This window comes from Sebastes fasciatus, chromosome 23 (genome assembly GCF_043250625.1).
Source record: "Sebastes fasciatus isolate fSebFas1 chromosome 23, fSebFas1.pri, whole genome shotgun sequence".
Lineage (NCBI taxonomy): Eukaryota > Metazoa > Chordata > Actinopteri > Perciformes > Sebastidae > Sebastes > Sebastes fasciatus.
The window spans coordinates 5,357,424-5,384,613 of record NC_133817.1 but is presented as its reverse complement, the minus strand read 5'-3'; the positions used below and the strand labels follow the sequence as shown (position 1 = coordinate 5,384,613).

At 41.1% G+C, this 27,190-nt stretch overlaps 2 protein-coding genes across 4 annotated transcripts in view; both read left to right on the top strand.

The window, feature by feature from the left end:
* The window catches only part of ano2b (anoctamin 2b), an 87,685-nt gene that overhangs the window by 37,400 nt on the left and 23,095 nt on the right, over window positions 1-27,190 (top strand). The window contains exons 13-23 of one of the 3 annotated variants that reach the window (XM_074625356.1): window positions 616-776; window positions 2,205-2,287; window positions 3,338-3,424; window positions 3,525-3,557; window positions 4,373-4,456; window positions 10,950-11,024; window positions 11,242-11,443; window positions 12,977-13,088; window positions 13,606-13,663; window positions 13,762-13,862; window positions 16,611-16,753. In XM_074625356.1, the coding sequence (XP_074481457.1) occupies window positions 616-776; window positions 2,205-2,287; window positions 3,338-3,424; window positions 3,525-3,557; window positions 4,373-4,456; window positions 10,950-11,024; window positions 11,242-11,443; window positions 12,977-13,088; window positions 13,606-13,663; window positions 13,762-13,862; window positions 16,611-16,753 (1,139 nt within the window). The remainder of the gene's footprint in view (window positions 1-615; window positions 777-2,204; window positions 2,288-3,337; window positions 3,425-3,524; window positions 3,558-4,372; window positions 4,457-10,949; window positions 11,025-11,241; window positions 11,444-12,976; window positions 13,089-13,605; window positions 13,664-13,761; window positions 13,863-16,610; window positions 16,754-27,190) is intronic. The other 2 variants (XM_074625357.1, XM_074625358.1) reach the window with 2 other exon arrangements.
* Window positions 25,199-26,781, top strand: LOC141761757 (uncharacterized). The gene is made up of 2 exons (XM_074625365.1): window positions 25,199-25,943; window positions 26,230-26,781. The coding sequence occupies exons 1-2, from the start codon at window positions 25,221-25,223 to the stop codon at window positions 26,311-26,313; spliced, it is 807 nt and encodes a 268-aa protein (XP_074481466.1). The 5' UTR covers window positions 25,199-25,220; the 3' UTR covers window positions 26,314-26,781.

The window sequence follows — 27,190 nt, the reverse complement described above, 5'->3', positions numbered from 1 at the left end:
TAACTCCTGTCTCTCCAAACTGAGGGCGTGCTGATCGCCATCCACTGTAGGTAATACACTGACTATGGATAAGAACCTCATACAACTTGGAAACACCCGATCTATCCCTTTAAGTGATACAGTGATGTCAGATAAAATACTTTCATTAGAAGGACACAACAAACTAGGATTTCGTCCAACCACAATTTAGATGCATTCACACATGCCCTCACACACATACTGTACGCACAGCAGACAGGGATTGCCCAGATACCTGCTGTATCTGGCTTTAGACAGGCTTGTGTGGGAGGAACACAGAAGGTACTGTACGGCTGGCAGTGTGTGTGTGTGTGTGTGTGTCATGAAGCAAAAGGTTGATAATTCAGCCTACACTGACTACTGTATGAACGGGGTCAAAGCAGAGAGGCCTGTATTGCGGTTTTGTGTTAAATGTTCCACTCATCTCTGACAGTTAAATGTTGCAGACGCAATGATCTCTGGGTCGTTTTACTGCATCCATAAACGTGCTTACATTGAATGCATCATCTTCCGTTGTAAAAGGTCATTGTATTAATATTGTTAGATGTAGTTGCTCTGTGACTGAACTCTTGATTGTCCCCCCCCACCTCCTCTCAGTCTGGAGATGTGTGACGAGCGTCTCAACTTCACCATGTGTCCTCTGTGTGACGGAGCCTGTGACTTCTGGCAGCTCAGCACGGCCTGCGGCACCGCTAGAGCCTCGCACCTCTTCGACAACCCCGCCACCGTCTTCTTCGCCATCTTCATGTCTCTGTGGGGTGAGGTCATGTGTGTGTGTGTGTGAACAGGTGGGCTGAATGTGAAGTTGCTCTTTGATTTTGTCTCATTTTATGACCTCCTTCACCTCAAGAGCAAACAGGCTAAAACAACACACATTCAGGTTGAAGACGTGCAGAAAATACTTAAAGAAAGAAATCTTCTGATTCATAATCAGCAGCTTATTTTACGTTTTGTCCCATTTTTCTCTTTTCTTAATACCTAAAGCATGTGCCAAATTTGTGCAGACAAAAGAAATCCTCCTGAAAAACAGTTTAAACTAGGGCTGTCAAAGCTAACGATAATAATGTGTTAACGCAACATGCAATTTCTAGGTTGTAACAGGCTCAGTTTTAAAGCTAGAGTGAAGATACTGACATCATATGAAACTAAAAAACCTAAATAATCCATCGGTACCAACCATGTCATGCTAGCTTGTCACGAAGGAGGTTAAATAACGCTCCAAACTAACATTACATTTTGGCAAGGAAAAACTGGCATGGCCATTTTCAAAGGGATCCCTTGACCTCTAACCTCCAGATATGTGAATGTAAATGGGTTCTATGGGTACCCACGAGTCTCCCCTTTACAGACATGCCCACTTTATGATAATCACATGCAGTTTTGGGGGCAAGTCATAGTCAAGTCAGCACACTGACACACTGACAGTTGTTGTTGCCTGTTGGGCTGCAGTTTGCCATGTTATGATTTGAGCACATCGTTTATGCTAAATGCAGTACCTGTGAGGGTTTCTGGACAATATGTGTCATTGTTTTGTGTTGTTGATTGATTTCCAATAATAAATATATACATACATTTGTATAAAGCAGCATGTTTTTCCACTCCCATGTTGATAAGAGTATTAAATACTTGACAAATCTCCCTTTAAGGTGCATTTGATTAATTTGCAACTACAACAGCTCTTATAGCAGGAAATGGGAAAACAGATTTTATATTTGTGCAGACTAAAAGAAATCCTCCTTAAACCTTTACAAAATATCTTTCAGTGAGAATTGGTAAAAACAATGAGTTGTGCGTAAAAGTAAATTTTTCCAGAGCTTTCAGCCGTGAGATGCGTTCGGATGCTCCAGTAAAAAGCTACTCAATTAGACATTTTGTCAAAACTATGAGCTTTGTAGATTACAGAAAGCCAGTGATTCTTTGTGAGACTTTGAGTAAGTAATGTTTGTAAAATTGGGCTGTGGAAATGTGAAATTTCTTCATCGGGATGTATCGCAACCACTAGAGGATATAACTCAACACCACCTGTTCATGTGCTGAAATTCTTCATTTTAATCAGCAGTCTGATCACTGCCAAATCCTAAATCCTAAAAAAAAGACATCTGGTTGTCAGCGGATCTGAAGATGATGCTTATTATAAAGACCTTCATAAAAATGATGAGATGTTTTTTGTGTGTGTGTTTGTGTAGCGGTGTTGTTCCTGGAGCACTGGAAGCGCCGTCAGATCAGTTTGAACTTCAGTTGGGATCTGACAGGCATCGAGGACGACGAGGTACGTGCACTAAACACACACACACACCCTAAAAGAAAGAAAAACTGACATTGCAATATTTTTTTTCTGCACTTTGTATTGTGATATGAATAATTAAAGGAAATGGAAAATGTGTACATTTTAAAGTTAAATGCATCAATCTGGTGGAAAATTAAGTGGCCAGATGGAGAACCTTTTGCTCTAGTAAACAATGTTGTGGTCGGGACAGGTCAGGCGGGATGCCGACATTTGGACGCGAGGGATTGCCTGGGCTGCCACGAGACACAAAGCACCTGATTGGGCAAACACTTTCCCTCATGGGCTGCTGCTCACAGGTTTCAAACCGGAACCAACACGGCGGCTCGTTTGGAAACTTTCTTCTCTTATATCACAAAAACAGCTCACTGGAATATGTTTCTGAACACATTTTGGTCCAGAAATAAGCCATGCAGTTGCTGAATCTGTCGTCATTTTAGATCATCAACGGTTAGTTTAAAAGTTTTTTCGGGGGTTTCCAGAGGCGGAGAGTCGTCCCGGACGCCCCTGATTTTCATAAAGTAGCTGAGACCTCAACTTTATGTAAATGAGGAGCAGGCAACGCACCGGTCCGTCTCTGGAAACGCAACGCTACGCTAACAGAAGGCATTGCGCGGCTGCTTACAATGAATGGGAGGCGTGGAAAGGACGGATCCTTCATATATAATATATATATATAATTAATAATATTCGATTATTCCTACTGTACAGTATCAAAGCATGGAAACTACAGTATGTTTAAGATAGCCTGGTAATGTGCAAGGCAACTAAAACACTTGCTTAAGGAGGGGAATGATGGTCGTCATGGCTTGGAAGAGAAAGCCTTTTCCCCTGTCCACATGAAGGACAAACTACCTCCTGCATTGGCGCTGGCATTAATCAAATCATCTGCTGCAGAATCGTCCAATATGAATGTCATTCCTAGAGAGACTGAAATAAAAAAACACATCACAGCCGTACACATACATTACTCACACACCAATACGTACAAACTATACACGTATTTGACTCTTCCTCCTGTTTTTGTCTCCTCAGGAACATCCCAGGCCAAAATACGAGACCATCCTGCTTCAGAAGAGACAGAGGAAGCAGAAAAACAAGAAGAAGAAGAAAAAGAACGAGGTAGGAAACATTAAACACCTCAGGACAGCATTTCCCATAAAGCCTGAGTCTTTGCGTATAATAATAAAATATGAACAACGTATGAATTCCACTTTCGTAGCTGGACCTGACCGTCAACAATACCAATGGAAAGGTATTATACCGTGAAACTCATTCATTTCATAACATCTACGGCAAATTATGACGTTCATTTGAGTAACAGCAGGTTTTAGAATACACACTATATATATATTCCCATCATGCCTCATGATTACAGTAAGTATGCTGTTCTGTTGGGAAAACAAACAGTGTAATGAGTTGATCATGAAACTCTTCCACTTGGCTCAGTCCTCACATTTGGAATCAGACGGTTCTTGATGATCCAGATGGATCCTGATATTTGGCTCTCCAGAGCGTTCAGCAGACATCGGTGTGATAATCTACTGATCCAGAACGATCTAGATTCCCGTCTGTAAATTGGGTCAATCAAATCGAGTCCTGTCGGCCCACATTCACTTTGCTCGGGCAACAGATGGCTTCCTGCCACGGCCCGAGTGAAGCAGGAGCTGATTCGCACGGTACGAGACCACCGCCGCAACATCCCAAGTCCTGATCTGAGGATAACAGCAGGAAATGTTATTTTTTTTAGTGTAGGGAAAAGGTCAACATACGTCACCTGCTGGTCTTGTTTCAAGAAAAACACAGTTTCCCCTACAAGGAGTTGAAATGGTTGATTATAAGCAATTATACCGTGCCCACTCAGAATTCTGATTGGCATTGTTTTGGATGGTTCTTCTCTTCTCTGTGTTATCTATTACAATCATGCAACTCATTGGGAATTATGAGAAATCTTGCACTACTAAGACACATTACAAGACAGGTCATACAAATGAACTGTGGCCCTGGTCTACACGAGTAGACGTGTGTGTGTGTGTCTGTGTCTGTGTAACTTGTCCCTCTGTCTTACAGCCAGAGAAGCAGGAGGACGGGACAGTGACAGGGAAGGACAGATGGAGACAAAAACTGCTGTCTGCCATGGCTGCAGGAATACCGGTAACCTCTCCTCTCCTCTCACCTTCCTCTTCCTCCTCCTCTTACCTTCCTCTTCCTCCTCCTCTTACCTTCCTCTTCCTCCTCTCCTCTCCCCTTGCCTTCCTCTACCTCTTCCTCCTCCCATCTCCTTCCTCTTCCTCCTCCTCTCAACTACCTTTTCCTCTTCCTCTCACCTTCCTCTTCCTCCTCCTCTTACCTTCCTCTTCCTCCTCTCCTCTCCCCTTGCCTTACTCTACCTCTTCCTCCTCCCATCTCCTTCCTCTTCCTCCTCCTCTCACCTTCCTTTTTCTCTTCCTCCTCTCCCCCTTTTCCCTCTCCTTCCTCTTCCTCCTCCTCTCACCTTCCTCTTCCTCTTCCTCTTCCTCTTCCTCTTCCTCTTCCTCCTCCTCCTCTCCTCTCTTTTCCTCTCCTGCAGGCTGCTGTCTATCTGTTCTTCTCTTCCTGTCCCATCCTCTGGCTTCTTCAGTCTCAACTCCTCAGGTATTTGTTTGTGCAACTTTCTCTGCATTTTATTTTCTCCACGTTTCACATTTGTTTCTGAAGGTCACAGCAACAAACTGAGCCTTAGTTATCTATTCTCTCTTTCTCTCTTTGAGGCACTGAAAGCATAACAGAACTGTTATTTCAGGGTTTGTTGCCTAGTTGAAGTTGACTGAAAGATTCTTTCCACTAATGAGGTAGAAATGACATCCACAACAACTGAAGGTTTTCATTCAAATCATTCTGCTGGATAAATTAAGAAGTATTTTGCTTCCTAAATTCAATTTCCAGTGACTGACCACTGTTTTTAAGTAGGTCTTTAATAATCAACCTTATTCTAACACCACCAGCTTTTATAAGCAGAAGAGACGGTGTCCTCACTGATGACGTCTCGTTTATGGATTGAAACTTCTCAATGATTCTAGATGTGTATATCTGCCAGCAGCGAGGAGAACAGAATGTACCGACTCTCAGCAGAAGACGAGACAAAGCTGTTATTTTAGACAAATACAGCCGGTATCAACAGCAATAACAACAGAGGCAGAGGTGTTGTGTAGAAACTCAAACAGGTGGAGTGTTTTTTGTTCCAAAGCAGAGGGAGAAGGTCAAAAAGTGAGTCTGAGAAGCCAGAACTTTCCCCAGTGTCAAGCCGAGTAACTCTTTAGTGACCGGTCTTCTTTAATCCTGCTGGTAGTTAATGTTGACATGTTTAAGAAGGACAGACCTGAAGACAGACAGCTGATGCTAATGAGGGATTATCAGTCTCTGGATAGCGTGTGATTGTGAGTGGAAGAAAGACTTACATACACTCAGTACACTAATCTCAAACACAAGTTGAGACGGCATTAATTAATATGAAAGGATAAGGCTGGAGATATTCTATATTTTCTTAGGCGTCAACAAATCCCTCTGTTCCATAGAGCCTCCATTATTTAATCACCATTAATCGCATGATTGTCCATAGTTAATTGTAAATTAATCACACATTTGTTATCTGTTCAAAATGAACCTTAAAGGGAGATTTGTCAAGTATTTAATACTCTTATTAACATGGGAGAGGGCAAATATGCTGCTTTATGCAAATGTATGTATATATTTATTATTGGAAATCAATTAACAACACAAAACAATGACAGATATTGTCCAGAAACCCTCACAGGTACTGCATTTAACATAAACGATGTGCTCAAATCATAACATGGCAAACTGCAGCCCAACAGGCAACAACAGCTGTCAGTGTGTCAGTGTGCTGACTTGACTATGACTTGCCCCAAACTGCATGTGATTATCATAAAGTGGGCATGTCTGTAAAGGGGAGACTTGTGGGTACCCATAGAACCCATTTTCATTCATGTATCTGGAGGTCAGCCTCCTTCATGACAAGCTAGTATGACATGATTGGTACTGATGGATTCATTAGTTTTTTAGTTTCATATGATGCCAGTATCTTCACTTTAGCTTTAAGCCGTGTACAACCTAAAAATCGCAAGTTGGGTTAATGCGTTAAAGAATTTAGTGGCATTAAAACGAATTTGAACGTTAACTTTGACAGCCCTAATAATAACATGAAAGGCTCTCGCTAGAGCCAGAGTTTGGTTTGTCTGTTATGTGCTACCTTTGCGACATGGTGGACTCCATGAAGAGGACCCGCTCCCTACGTAGATATGAAGGACTCATTCTAGGCTAACGAAAACACAACAATTCTTAGTTTCAGGTGATTAGACACAAATGAAATCATACTTATGAATATTATATTCTGCTAATAGATTCCCTGAAACGTTACACACTGTTCCTTTAAAACAAAAAATTGCGTTAACGTGTTATTATCGCTGTTAATGTAAGTAAGTAATGGTGTTAGTTCATCATCACAAACACACACACTGTACTTTATTTTGAGCCTTAACTCACTACTGACTCACTGTTTGAGTGATGTTTGCTAAAAACTACAGTTAGAAACTACTGAGCTGTTTTTAAAAATGAAACTATATATAGTTGTTCCCTGCTGTTAAACATTTATAATCTCATGTTAAAGAAAAAATACTGAATCATTTATAGAAAAGCATTTTGTCTCATCAAACACAGGTGTAACTAATAACATTCATCATCGCTTATTGTGCTCACTGGCGCATTAATACAGTCTACTGGGACGGCGAAATGGAACTGAGTCGTCATGAATTAAAGTCATTAGTTACACCTGTTTCTTTTCATGCAACCACAAGTCAACATGTCTGCTGTTGTGAACGGTACAACTGTGTTTCTGCACCTGCAACCGATTGTCTGTGTGACTCAATTAAAAAAAAAAGACAAAGAGCACAAGACATGAAAAGAGACAAAGACACTTGAAGATAAAGAGAGAGAGAGAGACTTGGAAGGGAAGTAGTGGGATGGAGAGAAACCAGAGGGAGGGCGGCTGAGTGGGAGTGATGCATGCTGGGCAGCAAGCCAGGGGTAAGATTAGGGAACGTCACTATGGCGACACACAAGTCTCTCTCTCTCTCTTACACACAGTCAATGTACTAAACACAGCTGATGTGCAGTAATCAAACAGACCTTTAATCTTTTATTTATTCATCACTACTCCGTGTACAAACCAAAGTATCTCGACATAATATCACGGACATACAGTGTTTTTTTTTTGTTATCTTCTGATTTATTAATTACCTGAAGCCGTGTCTGATCCTCGCTGACGGACAGATCTCTGTCAAACCTTCTCACATCATTCTTAAATTAGAAGCTGTCAGTGCTAATGATGTGAGACGTGTCCAGAGAGCTACAGGATCATTTTAAATATTTCAGCATTTCTGAAAAGCATCTGGCTTACTTATCATTATTTTCCGCATAGAAAGACTTTATTTGAATCGTCACATATATAGTATTCTACATACATGAAATTTGACCCATCTTAAGCTTTTTTAAGGAGCAACTCGGGGTTCAGGGTGGACACAAGGAGAAAAGAGAGAGAGGGAGGAGGGTGAGCAGAGGGAGCGAATGACCTAGAGAAATAAAGATTGCCTGTGTCACGAGATGAAGGCCTTGCTGGGCTTTCCCTCAACGGAGGTAACAAGCCAAATATAACACCTGACCCATTTACTGCTACCGTTCCCTGTGAAGGCTGTCCCCCACCAACCATCACACACACTCACACACTTCCACTCTGAAGGTCTTCTTGTCCTCCAGTAAGTCCATCCTTCAGGTTCCTCAACCTGTATGTGTATAAAATAGATAAAAGCACGACTAGAAAAGCTCTTTGAAATTAAGACTAAGGCCCGAAAAGTCATGTTTAATATGCAGATTAAACAGACATGTGGCTGGACGTAAAATATCGTTGATATCTAGATATTGAAATGTATTAACCCCTTAAAACTCTGATGGCCCGGCCGGTGGACATCTGCATACTGGGGTCCCTAAACAGTCTTGGAATAACATAAATTGGGTATCACTGTAAAGCTGAGACTCTTGTGGATCTAATGAGCCCAACTGTATTCATGTCTGATGACATTTCATTGACCTCGCTGTATAAAATGACCTGTGGTGACCTCTAGGATAATCACAGCCTCATGAAACTTCAAGTGCTCGCTATCTAATCACGAAAAATGCAATTCTCGCAGAAATCTCAAAATATCAAAAGTTTTTGATACCAAATCACAGCATGGCTTTTTCTTTGGTGTTCCTAAAGGTCTTGGTGTCTTAATGTGGTATTTTGGAGGGATTATTGATCATTTTGATCAATTCTCCAGTGGTAAAAAATGGTTAAATTTAGCACCAAATCTGTGTTACAAATGGTATCAACCCAAAAATTGCTGCAACAACTTATGAGATATAAATGAGCATGGGAATTGCCACCACATACTTCTATCATAATGTTCTAAACCCTTATACACATTCACAGTTTATTATAATTCATTCATTCATTCATGTTCATTTCTGATTTATGACTAGAACAACTTGACACAGTGCTGAGCTGCATCTCAAATTAATCTCCATGTTCCCAGCTTTCAGATGATGTACATCACTTCTATGTGACATCTACTGTTGACCTGCTATCTCACCCTAAAGCCCCCCTGTATCCCCCTACAAAAGACAAAAACGGGTCTATTGTGGGTCTCAGAGAGTTAAAGTAAAAGAGCAGCGTGTTGGATTAAGTTGTGGTTGTTGAATATATTCTATGTGAATAGAGTAAGTGTGCCGGTGTGTCCACTAGATGGGGCTGCTGTCTTGCTCATTACCATATTGAAGGTCTTTCTGTTGTCTGTATGTGAGTCTCTGTGTTGTGAAATTCCTGCTTGCCTTTGCCTGCCCATATAAGAGTATGTGTAGAGTATATGGTTGAAGGGGGTCACATACTTGAGTGTAGAGATACAGCATTTGTTTTATGCAGAGATCAAACTGGATTTAACCAGAGACAGGCCGGTGAAGCGGCTTTTCTTTTTGGCACAAGTAGGTCAGCTTCTCCCACTGGTTTTAAGTTCAGGGATCCATGCCATACACACTCATTGGAGTGATTATGAGGGTGGAGTCAGCAGGTTAGAGGGCATCAGGAATGATTTATTTAATCCTCATTTTGAGCACCAGACCATTCCAAACTTTCAGAATTGAATGCAGCTTTCAGAACGCTGTCTTTGGATGATTGGATGTTCGCCACACTTTTTCCCTGCCTCTCCAGAAATAAAGAACAGAGCTGGTCTCAAACGTTGCACACTGATGAGCTGAATGTAGACAGAACTAGGTTTTTAGTCTCACCCTAACAATGCCGGTCAGACATCATGAAGAAGGAGCACAAAGTAACTAGAATGGCAGCGCAGACCTCCGCCAAGCTGCCCGAGTACGATTGTCCCCCCCTCTCCGTGCAGCTACTGTGCGCCATCATGCACGTGTATTGTTGTTTATGTTGAGATCAGCTGTACGTAGCGGAGCATCGTAAAACACTTCATTCAAACTGGACAGAAACAAAATAAAACTCACCTAAACCGTCGTCGTTACTCTTTCCAACAATCACCAAGTGTGCTTTGGTTGAACTCAACTCTAATTTCACCGAGTTCAATGTGAAAAAACGCTGAATCTACAGGTGTCTTTCATTGCGCCACAGGGTTTTGCTCCTTGGTTTGTGTTTCAAGACGGGTTGGGTGGGTTGCACTGAGGACAGTCCTCCCCGGTCGACAGTCGCACCGGGAGAAGGGGAGAGAGAGGGCGCAGCAAGCCCTTTGTCCAAGGTGCGACGAGGTCCGGGCGGGGAGCGCTGTAAAGCTGTGGCCGCGAGCCACCTTCGCCCCGAGCCTTTCCAAGCCGACCTAGAGCCGGTAGCGGCGCACCGCCTCGTATGCGGGACTCCTCAGCCTGCCGTGTGTCGCTCACACCCTCCAGCTGGCTGTTAACGAGGGTCTTTTGGCACAGAGAAGTACTCGTATCGGTACTCGGTATCGGCGAGTACCCAAATGTAAGTACTTGTACTCGGTCTGAAAAAAAGTGGTATCGGTGCATCCCTAAAACCAACAATCAAACAAACCAATGCTGGTGAAAACATAACCTCCTTCCTAGGCCTTCAGCCTTGGCGGAGGTAACAACACTTATACAAAAAATCCCATATTAGTGCCTGGAAATGAAAAGCTTTTGTTACCAGCTGGTCTCTAAATGTAGGATGCAGACTAAAACGGGCCATTGTGCTCCTTTATGTCTCTCTGTTGAGACGTGGTAACACTTCCTGTGGAGGCGGTGAAATACAGATGCTGCTGCTTCAACTCTCCATTCAGCGTTGACAAACCATTTGAAAGGGGAACTGTGACAATGCTTTTCACATCGGGGCATTCAGAGATAGATTTGTTTTTTAAACGATGATAACATGTGGAAAAAGCTCTTTTCTTCCTTTGCTTCTCTTCGGCAGGCGGCTCGTTGTTCTGCATCACAGATTTCCCAACAAAAGTTAATGAAGCTTCGGCCTTTGTATGAGCGAACGCCAATTTGTTCTTCTCTTTTCCTTCCCTGTTTCCCCCCCTGTCCTTCCTGTCCTTCCTGTCAGGCTGCCATAGAGAAGTTGACCTGGAAAGACCGTCTTCCTGGATACTTCATCAACGTTTCCTCTATCCTCTTTATGGTCAGTACATAAAAATCAGGCTAATGCTATACTTAGGATCATACATGTTCTCAGTACATATGGATGAAAAATAAAAGACACAGTTAATGTACATAAATGAGTATATGACTGACCTACATCGATGTGTTCTTTGAAATATTAATTCCAGCCTCTGCCCTGTGAATATCAGACAAATATGGTCGAGTAATGACTTATTTATTCTTTATTTTTCTCCCAGTTCGGCTTGACGTTTTCAGCGGTTTTCGGCGTCATCATCTACCGCATCACGGTGTCGGCCCTGATGGCGATGAGCCCCGACCCGGAGACCAAGTCCAATGTTCGGGTGACGGTGACGGCCACCGCGGTCATCATCAACCTGGTGGTTATTCTGATCCTCGATGAAATCTACGGCGCCGTGGCGTTGTGGCTGACTGAGCTAGGTACAGAAATACAAACAGTCATTTACTCTTACAGAGCCTTTTATAGCCGACGTCATGGTTACATCACTGTGTTAGCTGGAGGCAAAACAAAGGAAAGACCGGAGGCAAACACAAATCACTACATCGAAAATGTCATCTTGCTGTGTTGTTGGCTGCCAGAATTGATACCGCCTATGATGACAGATGACAAACTGTGATTCGAGGCTCTAGCGAGCTGCAATATCAACGAAGCGTTTCAGAGATAAAGAGACGTAAGCCGCCATGGCTGCTGCATCGTTCACGCAGAAGTCTAGGAGGGTAGCGTATGGAGCTACGGTTAACTCAGTCACTTGTGTTTTTCATATAGGCAATACATGAATCCATATTTCAGAAATGTTATCATGTAATCATCATCTCTGTGAGTATTTGTGTGTGTGTGAGAGACAGAAACTCTCTTTCTGTCTCTTGGTGGACAGTTTGATGAAACTTTGATGTTTTCATGCTCCAGTCGTCCCATCAGTCGTCCCCGGAGGTTTCAACCACATTTACATTCATATTCAAAACCTCTGAAATAGAGGAAAAGAATGGGAAGAAGTGTGAGAAAGAGGGAAAGTGTGTGTGTGAGGGAGAGAGAAAGAGAGGGAGAGAGGGAGAGAGGATATGCCATGTGGAAAGTGCTCGTATTTTAACCTACTTCCAGCACAGTGATCATGTTATGACTCAAATTCAAGAGTCAGACTGACAGAATCACCACTTTAAACTGAGTGTTCTCACCCTGGACTAAAGAAACATACTGTAGAAAAACCTTCAACATCTATTTAAAAAATACAATTATCCCCAATAACTTCATTTGTCTTAATTGATGGGAACTAAATGAATATGTAACAACTTGGGGATTTTTATTTTTTATTCTTTTATTAATTTTTGTTGGTATTTATTTATTTTTTCGTTGTGATTTATATCACTATTTACTTTGTTTCTCTTTATTTTAATTTTGTTATTTATTAATTATTATTATTATTATTATTATGTTTTTCCATATTTTTTTATCTATTTAGTTTTATTTATTTGAATTTATTATTATTCCTTTTCTATTTTTTTCATTCTTTTATTTTTTATTTTCAAACTTTATCTCTCATTTTTATTTTTTTTAATTAATTTATCTTTTTATTTATTTATTTATTTACTTATGTATCTATTTATCTATTTATCTAGTTATTTATTCTTTTTCAATTCCTTTTCTATACTTATCTTCTCTTCTCTCCTAATATAAGTATAAATAAACATGTTATTTTTCCTCCCTGTACATTTATGTATTCTCTGGGCCTATGGACAAAAAATATTACTCATTCCTACTTAATGGAACAATGTGTGGACATTGTAAGGGTGCCGAAGCTCACAGACTGCCTCCTAAGGACACTTATGAACCTGTTGTGAATTGTCAAAACAAACATACGCTTCAGTTGTCCTTTAACATTCTAGCCCCGTTGTCGTCCTCATAAAACAACACCACGCCAAGTCCTTCTAACAGTTTTACCTTCACCTGTTTTTCAGAGATTCCTAAAACAGAAACCCACTTTGAGGAGCGTCTCATCCTGAAAGCCTTCTTGCTCAAGTTCATGAACGCATACGCGCCCATCTTTTATGTGGCTTTCTTCAAGGGACGGTAAGTCAAAGTGGTCCCTTGACCTCTGACCTCCAGATATGTGAATGTAAATGGGTTCTATGGGTACCCACGAGTCTCCCCTTTACAGACATGCCCACTTTATGATAATCACATGCAGTTTGGGGCAAGTCGTAGTCAAGTCAGCACACTGACACACTGACAGCTGTTGTTGCCTGTTGGGCTGCAGTTTGACATGTTATGATTTGAGCATATTGTTTTATGCTAAATGCAGTACCTGTGAGGGTTTCTGGACAATATCTGTCATTGATTTGGGTTGTTAATTGATTTATAATAATAAATATATACATACATTTGCATAATGCAGCATATTTGTCCACTCCCATGTTGATAAGAGTATTAAATACTTGACAAATCTCCCTGTAAGGTACATTTTGAACAGATAAAAAGTATGCAAATAATCATAAATACATTTATTTATGGATAAATACACATTGCTTCCGGGTGAATCCAAGTGAAGCTTCTCAGTCCTCATTGTCTGTTTGTGTGTTTTTCGCAGGTTTGCTGGTCGACCCGGAAATTACGTGTACGTCTTCAATGATTTTCGGATGGAAGAGGTTTGTAATCCAACTTTATATCCGTGTTTCTTTTCATTTGACTGAATACGTAAAGTGATAATGAATAAGTGTAGAAATGAAGTGTGCGTCTCCCTCAGTGTGCGCCAGGAGGCTGCCTCATCGAGCTGTGCATCCAGCTCAGCATCATCATGCTGGGGAAGCAGCTGATCCAGAACAACATCTTTGAGATCGGCATCCCGTAAGTAGACAAAGTGTGATATTTTCACTAATGTCTGTCTTTACATACTCGCATGCTTACTCACAAGCACTTACAAGAGTCCCTCTCCCCTCTGTCTTGTTCTAACATTCCTCCCATGTCCATACAGTGCTTCTTCATCTTGCGCAACATCTCAGCTTTTTACATGCAAATCCGAAAAAAAGGTCAGAGGTCAGCTCTGTTTAAAACAACTGTCACACATCAGAGGAGCCTCTTTGGCTTCAGGCTGCACTGTTACAGTTGCTGTAAGCACAGCTTGACCTCCGTCCTCATCAAACACGCTGGTTTCTCCGGGACGTCCTGAGGGATCAGCGAGTTACGGCACATACCGTCACACCATCTACATACCGTCCACTCATCTGGTTTACATTCATCCACTTAGAATCTCTCACACCTGGGAGCCCACCAGTAAAACCACAGTCTTCAGGCAGTACATTAGAGGTTTTAAAAAAGTGTTTCTGACCCTAAAAGCTCCTGTCTAAAGATGTAAGAGACGGACCTGTCCTCCCAAAGAGGATTCAGGTCTACGGAGACTTCACGGCAGCCTCATTCTGAGCTCCCAAAAACGAGCAACTGGCCCACAACAGTCATGGCTTGTTGAATTATAAAAGAAGGGGGCGCTTTCGCTGCATTCGGAGGAGCCTCGGACAGTCTTGTTAACTCACTGTGACATATTGAGGTTTGAAAAGTGGACTTCAAATTATGCAGCTCCTGAATTGGGACACAGTTTTGTGTGCACACGAGGAATTGTAAGACACGCAAGGCACGAGGTCTTGAGGCTAAGATCCTGCGTGATACACAGAACTTGCCTGAGATTCATCACGTTTTTAAGTTTTCTTCAGGGTCAAAGTAATCCGGTGATAGTTGTCTGTACATACATGGGTACATTGCAAAACAGGAACTGCTAACAACTAATTCAGCATACTTCTTATGGTTCCAATTGCCAAAATTTTACCCATTCAAAGACAATTCTACCAAATGATTTAAAGCTGTAGGAAGTGATTTTGACCACTAGAGGGCAGAAAACAACTGAAACAGATTCACGAAACATAAATGCTGTCCAAATTACAGTAGTTATGGTTTTACCTGGTGAGCAATTGCATACATAGACATTTAGAAGACACCCGCTGCAACATTATCATCTCGTTTGGAGTTATGTTTTTCTGGCCACCTGATAAGTATAAGTCTAGTATTGAATGTCCTTTAAAGGTCCCATATCGTGCTCATTTTCAGGTTCATACTTGTATTTTGTGTTTCTACTAGTACATGTTTACATGCTGTAATGTTAAAAAAATACTTTATTTTCCTCATACTGTCTTCCTGAATATGTCTGTATTTACCCTCTGTCTGAAACGCTCCGTTTTAGCGCATGTCAACGGAATTGTAACAGAATTGCGTTGCTAGGCAACAGTTTGGGTCCATGATTACTTCCTGCGAGCTGATGTCATTCACATAAACTGCAACCGGTAAATAAACTCGGACTTATTCAGAATGTTTACGTTTAAAACTGTGAAATAGTCTATATAATGCAGATTTGTGACATCACAAATGGACAGAAATCCTGACGGCCTGTTTCAAACGCACAGTTTCTGAATACGGGCTGTGTGTATTCCTCCGTATATTGAGCGTTTCGATACTTTCACAGTATTTTACATAGCACTTAAACCTGCTTTATAATATATAAGACATGAAAATCTCACTTTTTACAATATGGGACCTTTAAAAACTCCTGAGAAATCTCGGTCTTTAGCTTGCGAAATGCTCCATTTTACACTCCGCTGAAAGCTGCACGGAGCTGCAGTTAGTTGATAATTATCTGAATGACAGACCTGAGTGATGCCTTGCATTTCTCACAGTATATTTACCTAACAGTAAAACAATGTTACTGCTTCAAAAGGAGGGAAAAGGAAAACATACGTTAAGCGTTCACACAGAGAGAGTAGGAGAGTCCTGACCTACATCTCAAACCTCTAATCTCCTTTCAGTATGGAGTGTGTGTGTGCGTCTACATCTACTTTATGACTCTCTGTGTGTGTTTAAAGGACACCAGTAAACATTTATACTTTCACTGCCTCCTTAAATGTGCCGTACAAACTGCAACCACATACATAATCCAGTCAAGCTGCTTTCATTAGTGTTTTTATTAGAGCAGTACACGCAGTCACACGTAAGAATGTGTCGTGCATTCACACAGTCATACGTGCATTGTTTTACATGCATGAACAGACTGTGAGGTGGAATTATTTACACTAAGGCATGTACTTATACAAACACACACATAAAGGTCTTTTGTACTGTACCTGGCTCTCTGTGCTCTCCCACTGTGTTTCCCAGCAGCGGTTTTGTTAGCATCACACAGCTTCAGTTTGCAGTCGGATGCCAGCCTAATGGCTACTTTCTTCAACGGCGTCCGCGTCTCTTTGAAAAGCGTCTGGCTGTTAGTGCAGTCGGTTGGTCTACCTATAGTATATTGTCTCAGGGAAAGTACACATCCTATACTGTAAGCCCAGCAACACCCTGCTTCACATTCATGAACTATAAACACGTACTGTAGGTGCAGTGCCTCGTAAAGTAAATATAGGTTGTAGTTATTTTTCATTGGAATCAGGATATGAAATTCAGTCTTCCGGCTGCGGTAAAGATGCAGCATTTTAACTTTGATGAATGCCAAATTCAGTATTAAATGCAATTAAACTTACCTCTCGTCCACCTCTCCCTCCGTCCTGACAGGAAGTTGAAGAAGCTGGTGCGTGCGATAAAGGATAAAGGGGCAGCGGAGAAGGAGATGGAGGAGGAGAGGCCTCCACAGCAGTGGAACCTGGACTACGCCTTGGCTCCCTTTGAAGGCCTCACGCCTGAATACATGGAGATGAGTGAGTCTTCACACACGCGCACACACACACACACACACACACACACACACACACACACACACACACACACACACACACACACACACACACACACACACACACACACACACACACACACACACACACACAGAAAAATAGCTTACGGTACAAGACCAGACATTTATGCACCAACTGGTACGGTGAGACGATTGCTGAGAGATGTTATGTAATCTGTATCTGCGAGGACCTTCTCAGGTGAAAGTCCATGGTTGCAGGTGGTTACCATGGTTACACGTCTCCAACCGGCAAGGACTCTCTCAGGAAGTGACGACGTAAATTACAGTTCAGTGCATCCGAAATGATACATACTACTGTTTATTCACACAAAAGTGTGTTGAACGATAGTACACTTATTGAGTATGTAGTGCATAGTAATGCGATTTTGGCTTAAGCCCATGCTTATGAACTATGGAGGATGCAACCTGACAAAATAAATTAATAAATAAGTAAATGACTTGATAAATAAATATGTCATTAAATTTATCAAAACATAATATTAAAAATAAATGTAGCCATTAATTAATTGGTAAAATGTGGCATAAATGTATATATTTGTTTTAATTGGCTTCTTTATTTATTTATATTTGTATTAATTCCCTTATTTATTTACTCTTCTGTTTCATTTTCCCTTTTATTTATTTATGTATTTATTTTAGTTCATTTTTAAATTTATTTATTTATTTTTCCGTTTAGTTTTTATTTATCCATTTATTTTTGCATTAGTTTTATTTAATTTTTTTTATTATTTTATATTTATTTAAAATGTATTTATGCATTTATTTCTACATGGTTTTTCCTTTGCATTTCACCCCTTATTTATTTCCCCAAACTTATTTATATCTGTATGAAGTGGCTATCACTCAACCCAATGACATATTTATTCATTTATCAAATAATTTATTCATTTATTTTTTATTTTGGCAGGTTCCATCCTCCATAATGAACAGCATTTGTTAGTTGTTGGAAGTGCCTTAAGTTGACAAGGACCTTTACCGGAGACGTGAACATATGACTCTGGTCTATCACAACAAACATTTAGATTGGAGGACAAAAGTGCTCCACTCACACTGCATACAATAATGACTTTACACGTATATCCATCACAAACCAAAGCACATAAACACTGGAGATTAAAGGGTTTTCCCTCCGTCATGCATTACCACTCTCAGCTGTGTATTTAAATGGACATGTTTGATATTTAAGGCCAGCAAGTAATTAGCAAGTGACACATTATTTTGAATGGCTTTCAGTTTCATTCACCACGGCCTCCCTTGTCTTTCCAGCGCTTCGGTTAGAATGCCAGATTTCTCTTTTTCCAGTCATTTTTATAGTTATTCAAACAGAAAATGGTACCTTTGTTGTCCCTCAGTTGTCTGCATTTGATAGCAAATGACACCACGCGTATACAGTACAGGCCCGGCTATTTGGAGAAAGTTCACAAATGGTTAGGAGGAACATGACGTCATGTCGGGAGGCGAAGGAGGGATTGCCACTCTGAGGTTTTCAGACAGGCTTCTGTAGATTTTTTGGGAGCCCGCGGGGGTCATGCTGCAGTGTGGGCTCTTACAGATCAGTTATATAATGTAATCAATGCAGAGATTGTATTACTGTACGTATTTAACAATTTGTAACACAGTGTCCAACTTGTTTTCACACATTTGTGGCATTAGCTGGTTGCAGTCATGGAAAACCTCTACATTTTTACATTAGTAAGTCAGACCCTCTGTGGAGAACTGGCAGTGGCACCAGTCTGTCTTTACTGTTGTTGGCACAAATTAAACGTGGTGGAAAAACAACCCTGTAAATCAAATGTTATCTAGACCAGTGGTTCCCAACCTATTTTCCTTGAAGCCCTCCCTTCTCGTATCTAAGAAAAGCTGAGGACCCCCCCATATTTTCTGACGTCATCACTCTAAAATAATTAAAAAATCCAATTCTCAATTTGAGTAAAATGATTCGGTGTGTTAAATGAGTATCAACATTCTTTAATGAATACAACTCGTCAGTGCGTCTCTCTTTGTGTGCAGCAAGCAGGGCTTTTGACCGCAGTGAAAAATTGTGTTTTTGAAAGGCTAGACGCCAACAAATATGGATTGAAGCAGAATATTCCGTTAGATAAAAACATGTTGTGAATTTTGTAAATCACAATCACAATCAGAAATACTGCATTGATCCCCGGGGGGAGTTGAGGCATTACAGTTGCTCTTTTATAAACATAAGAAATGTAATAAAATAGAAATAAAGGAGTATGTAACATGTAAATTATGTACAAAATTATACAATTTCATGTAAAGAAAACTAAATTAAAAATAAGAAAATGAGAATATATATATTTTTTTTGAAAGGCTAAACGCCAACAAATATGGATTAAAGCAGAATATTTCGTTAGATAAAATCATGTTGTGAATTTTGGAAACTATTACGTCTGTCTTTTTTCAGTAAATGTTGACGTTTGGACTTTTCAACGCTGTCCTTCGCAGCCACTACTGGAATCTAATTCTACTGATAATATAATACTAATAATATTAGCCTGATCTTTATCTGCAGCTGTGCAGAAATAATGGGTGTGGCTTACTAATTAGCATAAAAGACTTTTGTATAAATTATCCAGTAGGTGTGTTATTACAACTTTAGTCTTTGGCGACCCCCTAAAGGGTCCCGGACCCCAGGTTGGGAACCACTGATCTAGAGGCCTATTAAATGGCATGTAGAGGAAAAAAAATTACAATTTTAATAACAAAATGAAATGAAGTTTTTTACAAGCAAAATGCAAACAAGCAAATTAGATTATTCCTAGTTTTCCTACAGTAAATGTTTCTGCACAGCGTGTTAGCCTGCAAATCATCATCATTAAGGTCATTCAGAGGTTAAATAGTTTAAAGGAGGGGCAACTATGTGCCAGTAAAAGTTGACAGATTCACTGCCCTGGAGGGGAAAGCTACTATATGGAGACGATAAAGAGCTACAGGTGTTGTTATATCTGAGGGCACACTGACACACACACATGCACATGCACAGCTGTAGGCGTACCTTTTGTACTATTACAACCAACTGCAGTCATAACAAACCAACACCTGCTCAGTCATAACTTTTCTTGTGGAAAAAAAATAAAGCCTTAGAAGTAGCTGAACTGAATATTTATTTGCAGAGATCAACATTGTTGATTGAAATTTAGCTGTTAACATTAAAAAAATGTTTTGGTTTAAAGTTGCAATCAGTAGATTTGTCATATAAATATCTGTTTTTCTATCACAAACTGCAGATGACAGTCAGCAGTTCATGAAAGAAAGTTATTAAAGATCCCCTCCGGACATATTAAAGTCGTAAAAATACTTGGAATACTAACTTGTGTAAGATGTGGCTTTTACACACACACACAAAAGAGTCGATTACGTCTTTGAAAAGTCTTGAAATCTGCAAATATTTTTTAAGTATTGTTACATAAGTTCAACTAGTGGGAACAGAATGTCCCCAACTTCACAGAAAAGTTCTCAGTGTTCAGTGTGTGTGTCTCAACTTTCCACATCACACTTGTTTAAGTAGCATATTGGGAAGTTGTGATGTCACAAAATCGTTTTGTACATGTTAAACTCAGAGAAACGTCCCCTTTTCAGCAGATTGGATGTGAAAACGGCTTTCTAGTGCCGATCTCTGTATCAGTGAAGGTCAAACATTCAAAGGATTCAACAATAAGCAAAACATATTTTCGAGTGGACGGGAACTTTAAATTTGCTGATTTAAACACTTGGAGGATGGGAGAGTCCGTCTTTCCCATGAAACTTCTTCTATTTAGTTTATGTTTAAAGAAACAACGACAACAGATTGGATTTAAGACGGTTAGAACTATTCAAACCCGCAGGCTACGGTTTGGAGTCGGTTCCTGCACTGAATGTGAGAAAGTAACTTACTTTTTATCAAGTATCTCTAGAGTTACACATTTGTGCTCTTAAGTCAACATTTTTAACGAGGATAGAGCTCTTCAGAACCACGACTAATGCTTCTATGTCCATAATCAGCTTCAGACTTTTGTGCACCTCTGATTTGAAGACACAGATGCAACACAATAGTCAGGACGCGTGGTATCTAGTGTCTGAGGTGGAACAGGTTCCTTGCATTCATGCCCGACCTCCAAACAGTGAACGTAGTGACATTTTGATCGGTCCGTTAACCAACTAGGGACACAACAATTCCCTATAATGATTGATCGGTTGATAAACTAACTAACTGAATGTGAAAATAGCTGCTTCAAGGCTCCGATGAATACATTCATTGTAGGGGTGTAAGAAAATATCAATACATGGGTATCGCGATATTATGTTTTGAGTATTGTATTGATTCTCCAAAATGCTGAATCGATTTCTAATTAACCTCTTAAAACCAATGATTTTGGGGGTCATCAGTATGTCTGGTCCGTTCTCGTGAACGCGATATCTCAGGAACGCCTGGAGGGAATTCTTCAAATTTGCCACAAACGTCCCCTTGGACGTTGATGAACTGATTATATTTTGGTGGTCAAAGGTCAAGGTCACTGTGACATCGTAAAACACGTTTATATGTTTCTGCGCCGAAGTCAACCGCAGCGGAGGCATTATGTTTTCGGGTTGTCCACATTTTGGTGGTCCAACGTCAAAGGTCAAGGTCACTGTGACCTCACGTCCGTCCCATTCTCGTGAACGTGATATCTCAGGAACGCTTAAAGGGAATTTCTTCAAATTTGGCACAAACGTCCACCTGGAAACAAGGAGGACCTCATTACATTTTGGTGGTCAAAGGTCAAAAGTCACTGTGACCTCACGTCAATCCCATTCTCGTGAACGTGATATCTCAGGAACACTTAAAGGGAATTTCTTAAGATTTGGCACAAACGTTCACTTAGACTCAAGATGAGCTGATTAGATTTTGGTGGTCAAAGGTCAAGGTCACTGTCACCTCTCAAAACACATTTTTATGCGTCCGCGCTTATGACAGCCGTGTCCGGAGGCATTATGTTTTCAGGTTGTCCGTCTGTCCGTCCGTCCGGACCATTCTCGTGAATGTGATATCTCAGGAACGCCCGGAGGGAATTTCTTCAAGGATGAACTGATTAGATTTTGGTGGTCAAAGGTCAAAGGTCAAGGTCACTGTGACCTCACGTCCGTCCCATTCTCGTGAACGCGATATCTCAGGAACACCTGGAGGGAATTTCCTCAAATTTGGCACAAACGTTCCCACCTGGAATCAAGGAGGACCTCATTACATTTTGGTGGTCAAAGGTCAAGGTCACTGTGACCTCACGTCCATCCCATTCTCGTTAACGCGATATCTCATGCAAACTGCAATATGACTGGTTGGCGGAAGCATATTTTTTTTTACTTGCCATAATAAGACAATGTGAAGATTTCATGTGATATGGAGTGAGGGACAGGGAGGAGGGTGGAGGGGGAAGAGAAAAAACAGAAAGAAGACTGTCGCTGCAGGGCACAGCAAGGAATGTAAGAAATGTCTGAGCTCTACATGCAAACACACACATAGCTGTTAGATGTATGAATGGGTATTCCTGGTTTGTGTTAACTCTTGTACTATTTGCGTGTGTGCTTGTCTGTAACTGTGTTGTATTTGCTCACGTCTCTGTGAGAGACCCGCTGCTCGTGTTGAGGTATGTGTGTGTGTCTTCTTTGTGTGCGCCCGGGCCGGCCTCGAACCCGTCAACCTCGGCTCAGGTAGATAGCGAGGTTATTCTAAGCTTGCCCTCTAGCGCTCGCCGCTCCGCTGTCGTATTTTCTTCCTCGCCGCCCTTTGTCTCGGCGTGGCGTCCCGAGGTGAAGCCGTCAGTCTCCGGCTCGCTGGAAATCCCCGTTCCCACACTGCTAAAGTTCCCATCCGTCAGCCAAAGTCAGGCCAACTGCCTCGTCTTTCTCATGTTTCCTCTCCACATTCTTAGGCGGCAGGTGAATGTTGTTTTGATAATTTATTGAAAGTTTGTTGCAGCAATAATGTGATTAAGCTTACATATTTAAAGGAACACTTCACCCACAAAGTGATCATTTGTATATCAATTACTCACCCAGTGTTACCTTGATTACTTGAAGAAAACTTTGTTTTTCTCTCATGCCTCCACGGGGAACAGAGAGTCAAAAAAAGGGAGAAAAGTCTTGATAGTTTGAAGTAAATAATACAATTATTAATAATAATATATGTCTCATGTCATCCAGTCGTATGCTTACTACATCTTCGCTAAAACCTTTCGATTTAATACACGTTTTTAGTTAGATGTCTGAAATAAGGTCTGCGGTCAACACAAGCTTAAGGGATTGTAACATTTTGTTCTACGACATAAAATACGTCAATAAATAACTCTTGAATTTGAAAGCTTTTACATGTCTTTAAAAAGACGGTTGCTATCAAGTGGCTAAATGAGACTACTAAACGTCATCACGCCTTTACAGCCTCGTTGTGTATACTCACGCTCATGCTTCTTTTTTGTCTGACCAGCCTCAGTGGGTCGAGAGATTTATTTTTTAACCGAACTTTCGGTGTATGCATCTGCCTCTCTGGATCGGCCTTACTGCAGCCGATCTCTGACCTTCTTGTGGCCGAAGGGAAGCTGGATTGGAAAGCCTGGACAAGCTTTTTAAGGCGTTCTGGTTGTTGAAATACTATTTAAGTTGGCGGTACTGAGTATAAGGCAGCTGCTGCCAACAGCCCTACAGTACTAATATCCAGCATTTGTGTGTAATTGTGACGATAACGATAAATTCCCATCAACTGTAGTTTTAATTATCAGACATGGTTGTTGTGTCTCTGGGTTATCTAATCAGACTGACTTACATAACACAAATAGTTCCACACACACCGCTTAATCATAAAAAAGTCCCAGTTTAGCTGTTGGGGCGGTGGAGAGTTTAACCTTAAAAGGCATCATCTGAACCGCAGAGCGAGGCCCGGATAGACAGTGTGACTCCTGACCACACAAATGACTATTCACCAACGTCAATCTGACGGCGTCTTAGTGGCGGCGTGAAATGTGTTTTTAGTGTTGTAGATTCCTTTCTACTTCTAGCAGAAATGGCTGATATAAGTGCTTCTTTTTAACTTCAACATAATAGAGCATGTACAAAGATGTTTTTAAAAAGAAACGCAGGAGGTTAGTTTGTAGTCTACATAGCATTTAGCACCCTGTGATCATTCCGACTTCCAGTAGCATATTGAAACATGCTCTACTGCTGAAAAAGAAATTGCACCGTTAAATGCACCATCTTAAAGGTGTTAATTATAACATTTTTATGTAGAAGAATACATTTTAAAACATAATGCATCCACAGAGCTTTTAGAAAGGTGCAGATTAAAAGTTCTACTATAGAACATGTTTACATGCTGTAATGTTCAAAAAAACTTTTATTTCCTCATACTATCTGTCTGAATATACCTTTATTTACCCTCTGTCTGAAACGCTTTGCATTTTATGCATGTATATATATATATTATATAATATGGTATAATATACTGTATATATTTGATGGAATTGCAACAGAATTGCGTTGCTAGGCAACAGCTTGGGTCCATGTGTACTTCCTGTCAGCTGATGACATTCACATACACTGCAACCAGGAATAAACTGGGACACATTTAGAATGTTTACGTTTAAAACTGTGTAAAGGGTCTAAATATTGCCCATTCGTGACATCACGAATGGGCAGAAATCCGGACAGCTTGTTTCAAATGCAGAGTTTCTGAATTCGGGCTGTGTGTATTTCCCTGTGGAATGAGTGTTTGATACTTTCACAGTGTTTATATAGAACTTACTTAAGCCTGCTTTATAATAAAAAAACATGAAAATCTCACTTTTTTATAATATGGGACCTATAAAGTGTACTTTCTTGGCTATATTTTAGGAATAATCAGAAATCGTCACATTCATATTTTCAAACATAATCAAACTGGTATCCATAGCAACAATAGAATTAAAGGAACAGGAGTAGAATGGAACACGGTCATCATCATCGCCCTTCACGCATCATCAGTTCTAGAATGTTGAGAATCTACATATAGCCCGGCACCAGAAGTTCGGATCAGATCGTAACTTGACTGTGGCAGAGTTGTTATCAAGACGAGAACAAACACCAAAACAATGACAGCATACATTGACTTCGACTCCAAGGAGTTTGAAATGAGGGATTTCTTCCTCACTACCCTGGAACAAACATGCAGGGTTCAACTGAACGACAGCGAGGCGAAGATCTCCCGCAGTACATCCGAGGGGAGAATCCTCCTGGAGGTCCAACAGGACGAACTGGGCAATTTCTTTGATTGTCTTCCTGAACAGCAGGACAACAAGTGGGACCAAGAGAAGGCCCTGTTGCAGAGGGAGATATCTGGCCTGGAAGCCCAGCTCAATAAGGCTCAGGCTAAACATGACCACTCTCGATCCAGGGACTTCCAGTTGGAGAAGATGAAGGTGGAGAACGAGGCACTTCGAAAGGAATTGGAGGAAAAGAAGTCTGTGCTCCGCGCTGAAAGGAAGCTGCTCGCCGTGGCTAAAACAAACACCGAGGTAGAGTTGGAGAGCTTTCTCGAGATTGAGAGGGCTCAAACTAAAGAACTACAGGGAGAGCTGAGCAAGACAAAGGAGGACCTCCAAAAGACGAAGGATGAGGCGAAGACCCATCAAGCCCAGCTGAACGAGCAGAGAGCAGAGACAGAGAAGAATGCCGCCATCCAGGAGGCGACAGAGAAATTCATATCCAACTGTCTGTCTGACCTGGAAGAACTCCGAGTCAATAAGAGTGAGATGATTGATGCTCTGAAGTACGCTGACGAGAAGCTGAAGTCTGGACATCGCATGTGGCGGGCGGACAAGTTAGCCCACTATGCGGAGCTGGAAACATCCCAACGCTCCCATCTTGCCCAGCTGGAGATGCAGCACGAGGAGCATAAGACCATCGTGGCTGATCTAAAGACAAAGTTGGAAGATCAGCGAGCGAGTGACCACTTCTGGCAGCAGGAATTGATCTCCGTGCTGGAGGAGACTGAGAAAACCAGAGCCTCCTTTGCTGCTCAGCTAGACGAGCAAAAACAGAGCAACGACACCCTCGTGGCTGCTCTGGAGAACGCTGAGCAGCAGATAGAGAGCCATCGCATCGAGTGCCAGGAGTCATCCCTCCTTCAGGCCAAGGTAGGAGAGCTAAGTTTGAAAAATATTCTTAACCGATAACCGACCCTCGTTAACCGATTATTAACCGTTAACCGACAAGATTTGTGCGCCAGCTTTTAAGGTTGGGCGTTGGGCTGTTAAGGCGGACCAGCTTTTCTCCTTAAATTGACGAGCTGCTCCTCTGAGTTTCCTCTCAGCTTTTTAAATAATTATGGATATTTCTTTTAACCGTTAAACCGATAGCGTTAATCGGTTGAAATGCTTAATGTCGGTAAACGGTTAAACGGTTAATTATCATCATCCCTAGGCCACCGAAAGCGTCCAGCAGACCACCGAGAGCTCCCCGAGGTCCAACAAGACTAGGACCAAGTGGTACCGGAGGTTCTACTAATGCCACGCTCAGGAGAAAGAAAATGCACATTTACACACACACGCATTTGTTCTTGTATCGTTGTGAGGATCAATCAGTCTTGACCCCTAAACAGCACTTGTGAAAAGGGTTGTTTGAGGGTTGACACTTTATTTTACTATGGGAAAGTGAAGTGAGTTCACTTTTCTGGTATAAACCTGTCCTCACAAAGATATGATTACTAATGCACAAACACCCAGCCGTCCGAGGAGAGGGGATCTCTCTTTGAATTGCCTCTCCCGAGGTCTCTCCCCATGTCCTTTATGCTGTTCTAATGTTCATGGGGAGTTTTTCCTCGTCTTCTTAGAGAGCTCGGGCTGGGCATCTGTAGCTGATCTGGGTCTGTGAGGCCCACTGAAACACCTTCAGCTATGCAAATAATCTCCTGTTGTAAATATTTACCATTTAACTCCTCTGGGGAATAAAAACCTAAAAAAAGTTAATTCTATACTGCACTCCTCTCATGTGTTTTATGAAATGCTTTGTTTGATGTATAAATCAGGGAACAAGCACTGATGAGTTCTCATTTGCTCCCTATAGCCTGACAATATACAGTAAGTTGGCTCAACTGATTTTATATGTTGGTCTAAATATATATTTTTTTTGTCTGTGTTGGTCATTCAAAGAAAATGAAGAAATGAAAAACACTTGAACTTTACTTTCAGCAACATTTTGCCCAAAGTGGCTTAAGAACTTAAGGCAAGAAGGTTTATTTAGTGCCACAGCACCTTTCAAACACAGCAGCAATTCAAGGTTTTATGGTGATGAAATGCATTAGAAAACACAATGACGAAAAAAATATTAATTTGAATAAAATAGAATAGTCAAAATGATGACTTGACCCCTGCATATATATGTT

Coding starts and splice junctions, on each gene's coding strand:
- LOC141761757 (XM_074625365.1), top strand. CDS start 25,221: ATGAAGGTGGAGAACGAGGCACTTCGAAAGGAATTGGAGGAAAAGAAG. Junction 25,944..26,229: donor CATCCCTCCTTCAGGCCAAG/GTAGGAGAGCTA, acceptor CATCATCCCTAG/GCCACCGAAAGCGTCCAGCA.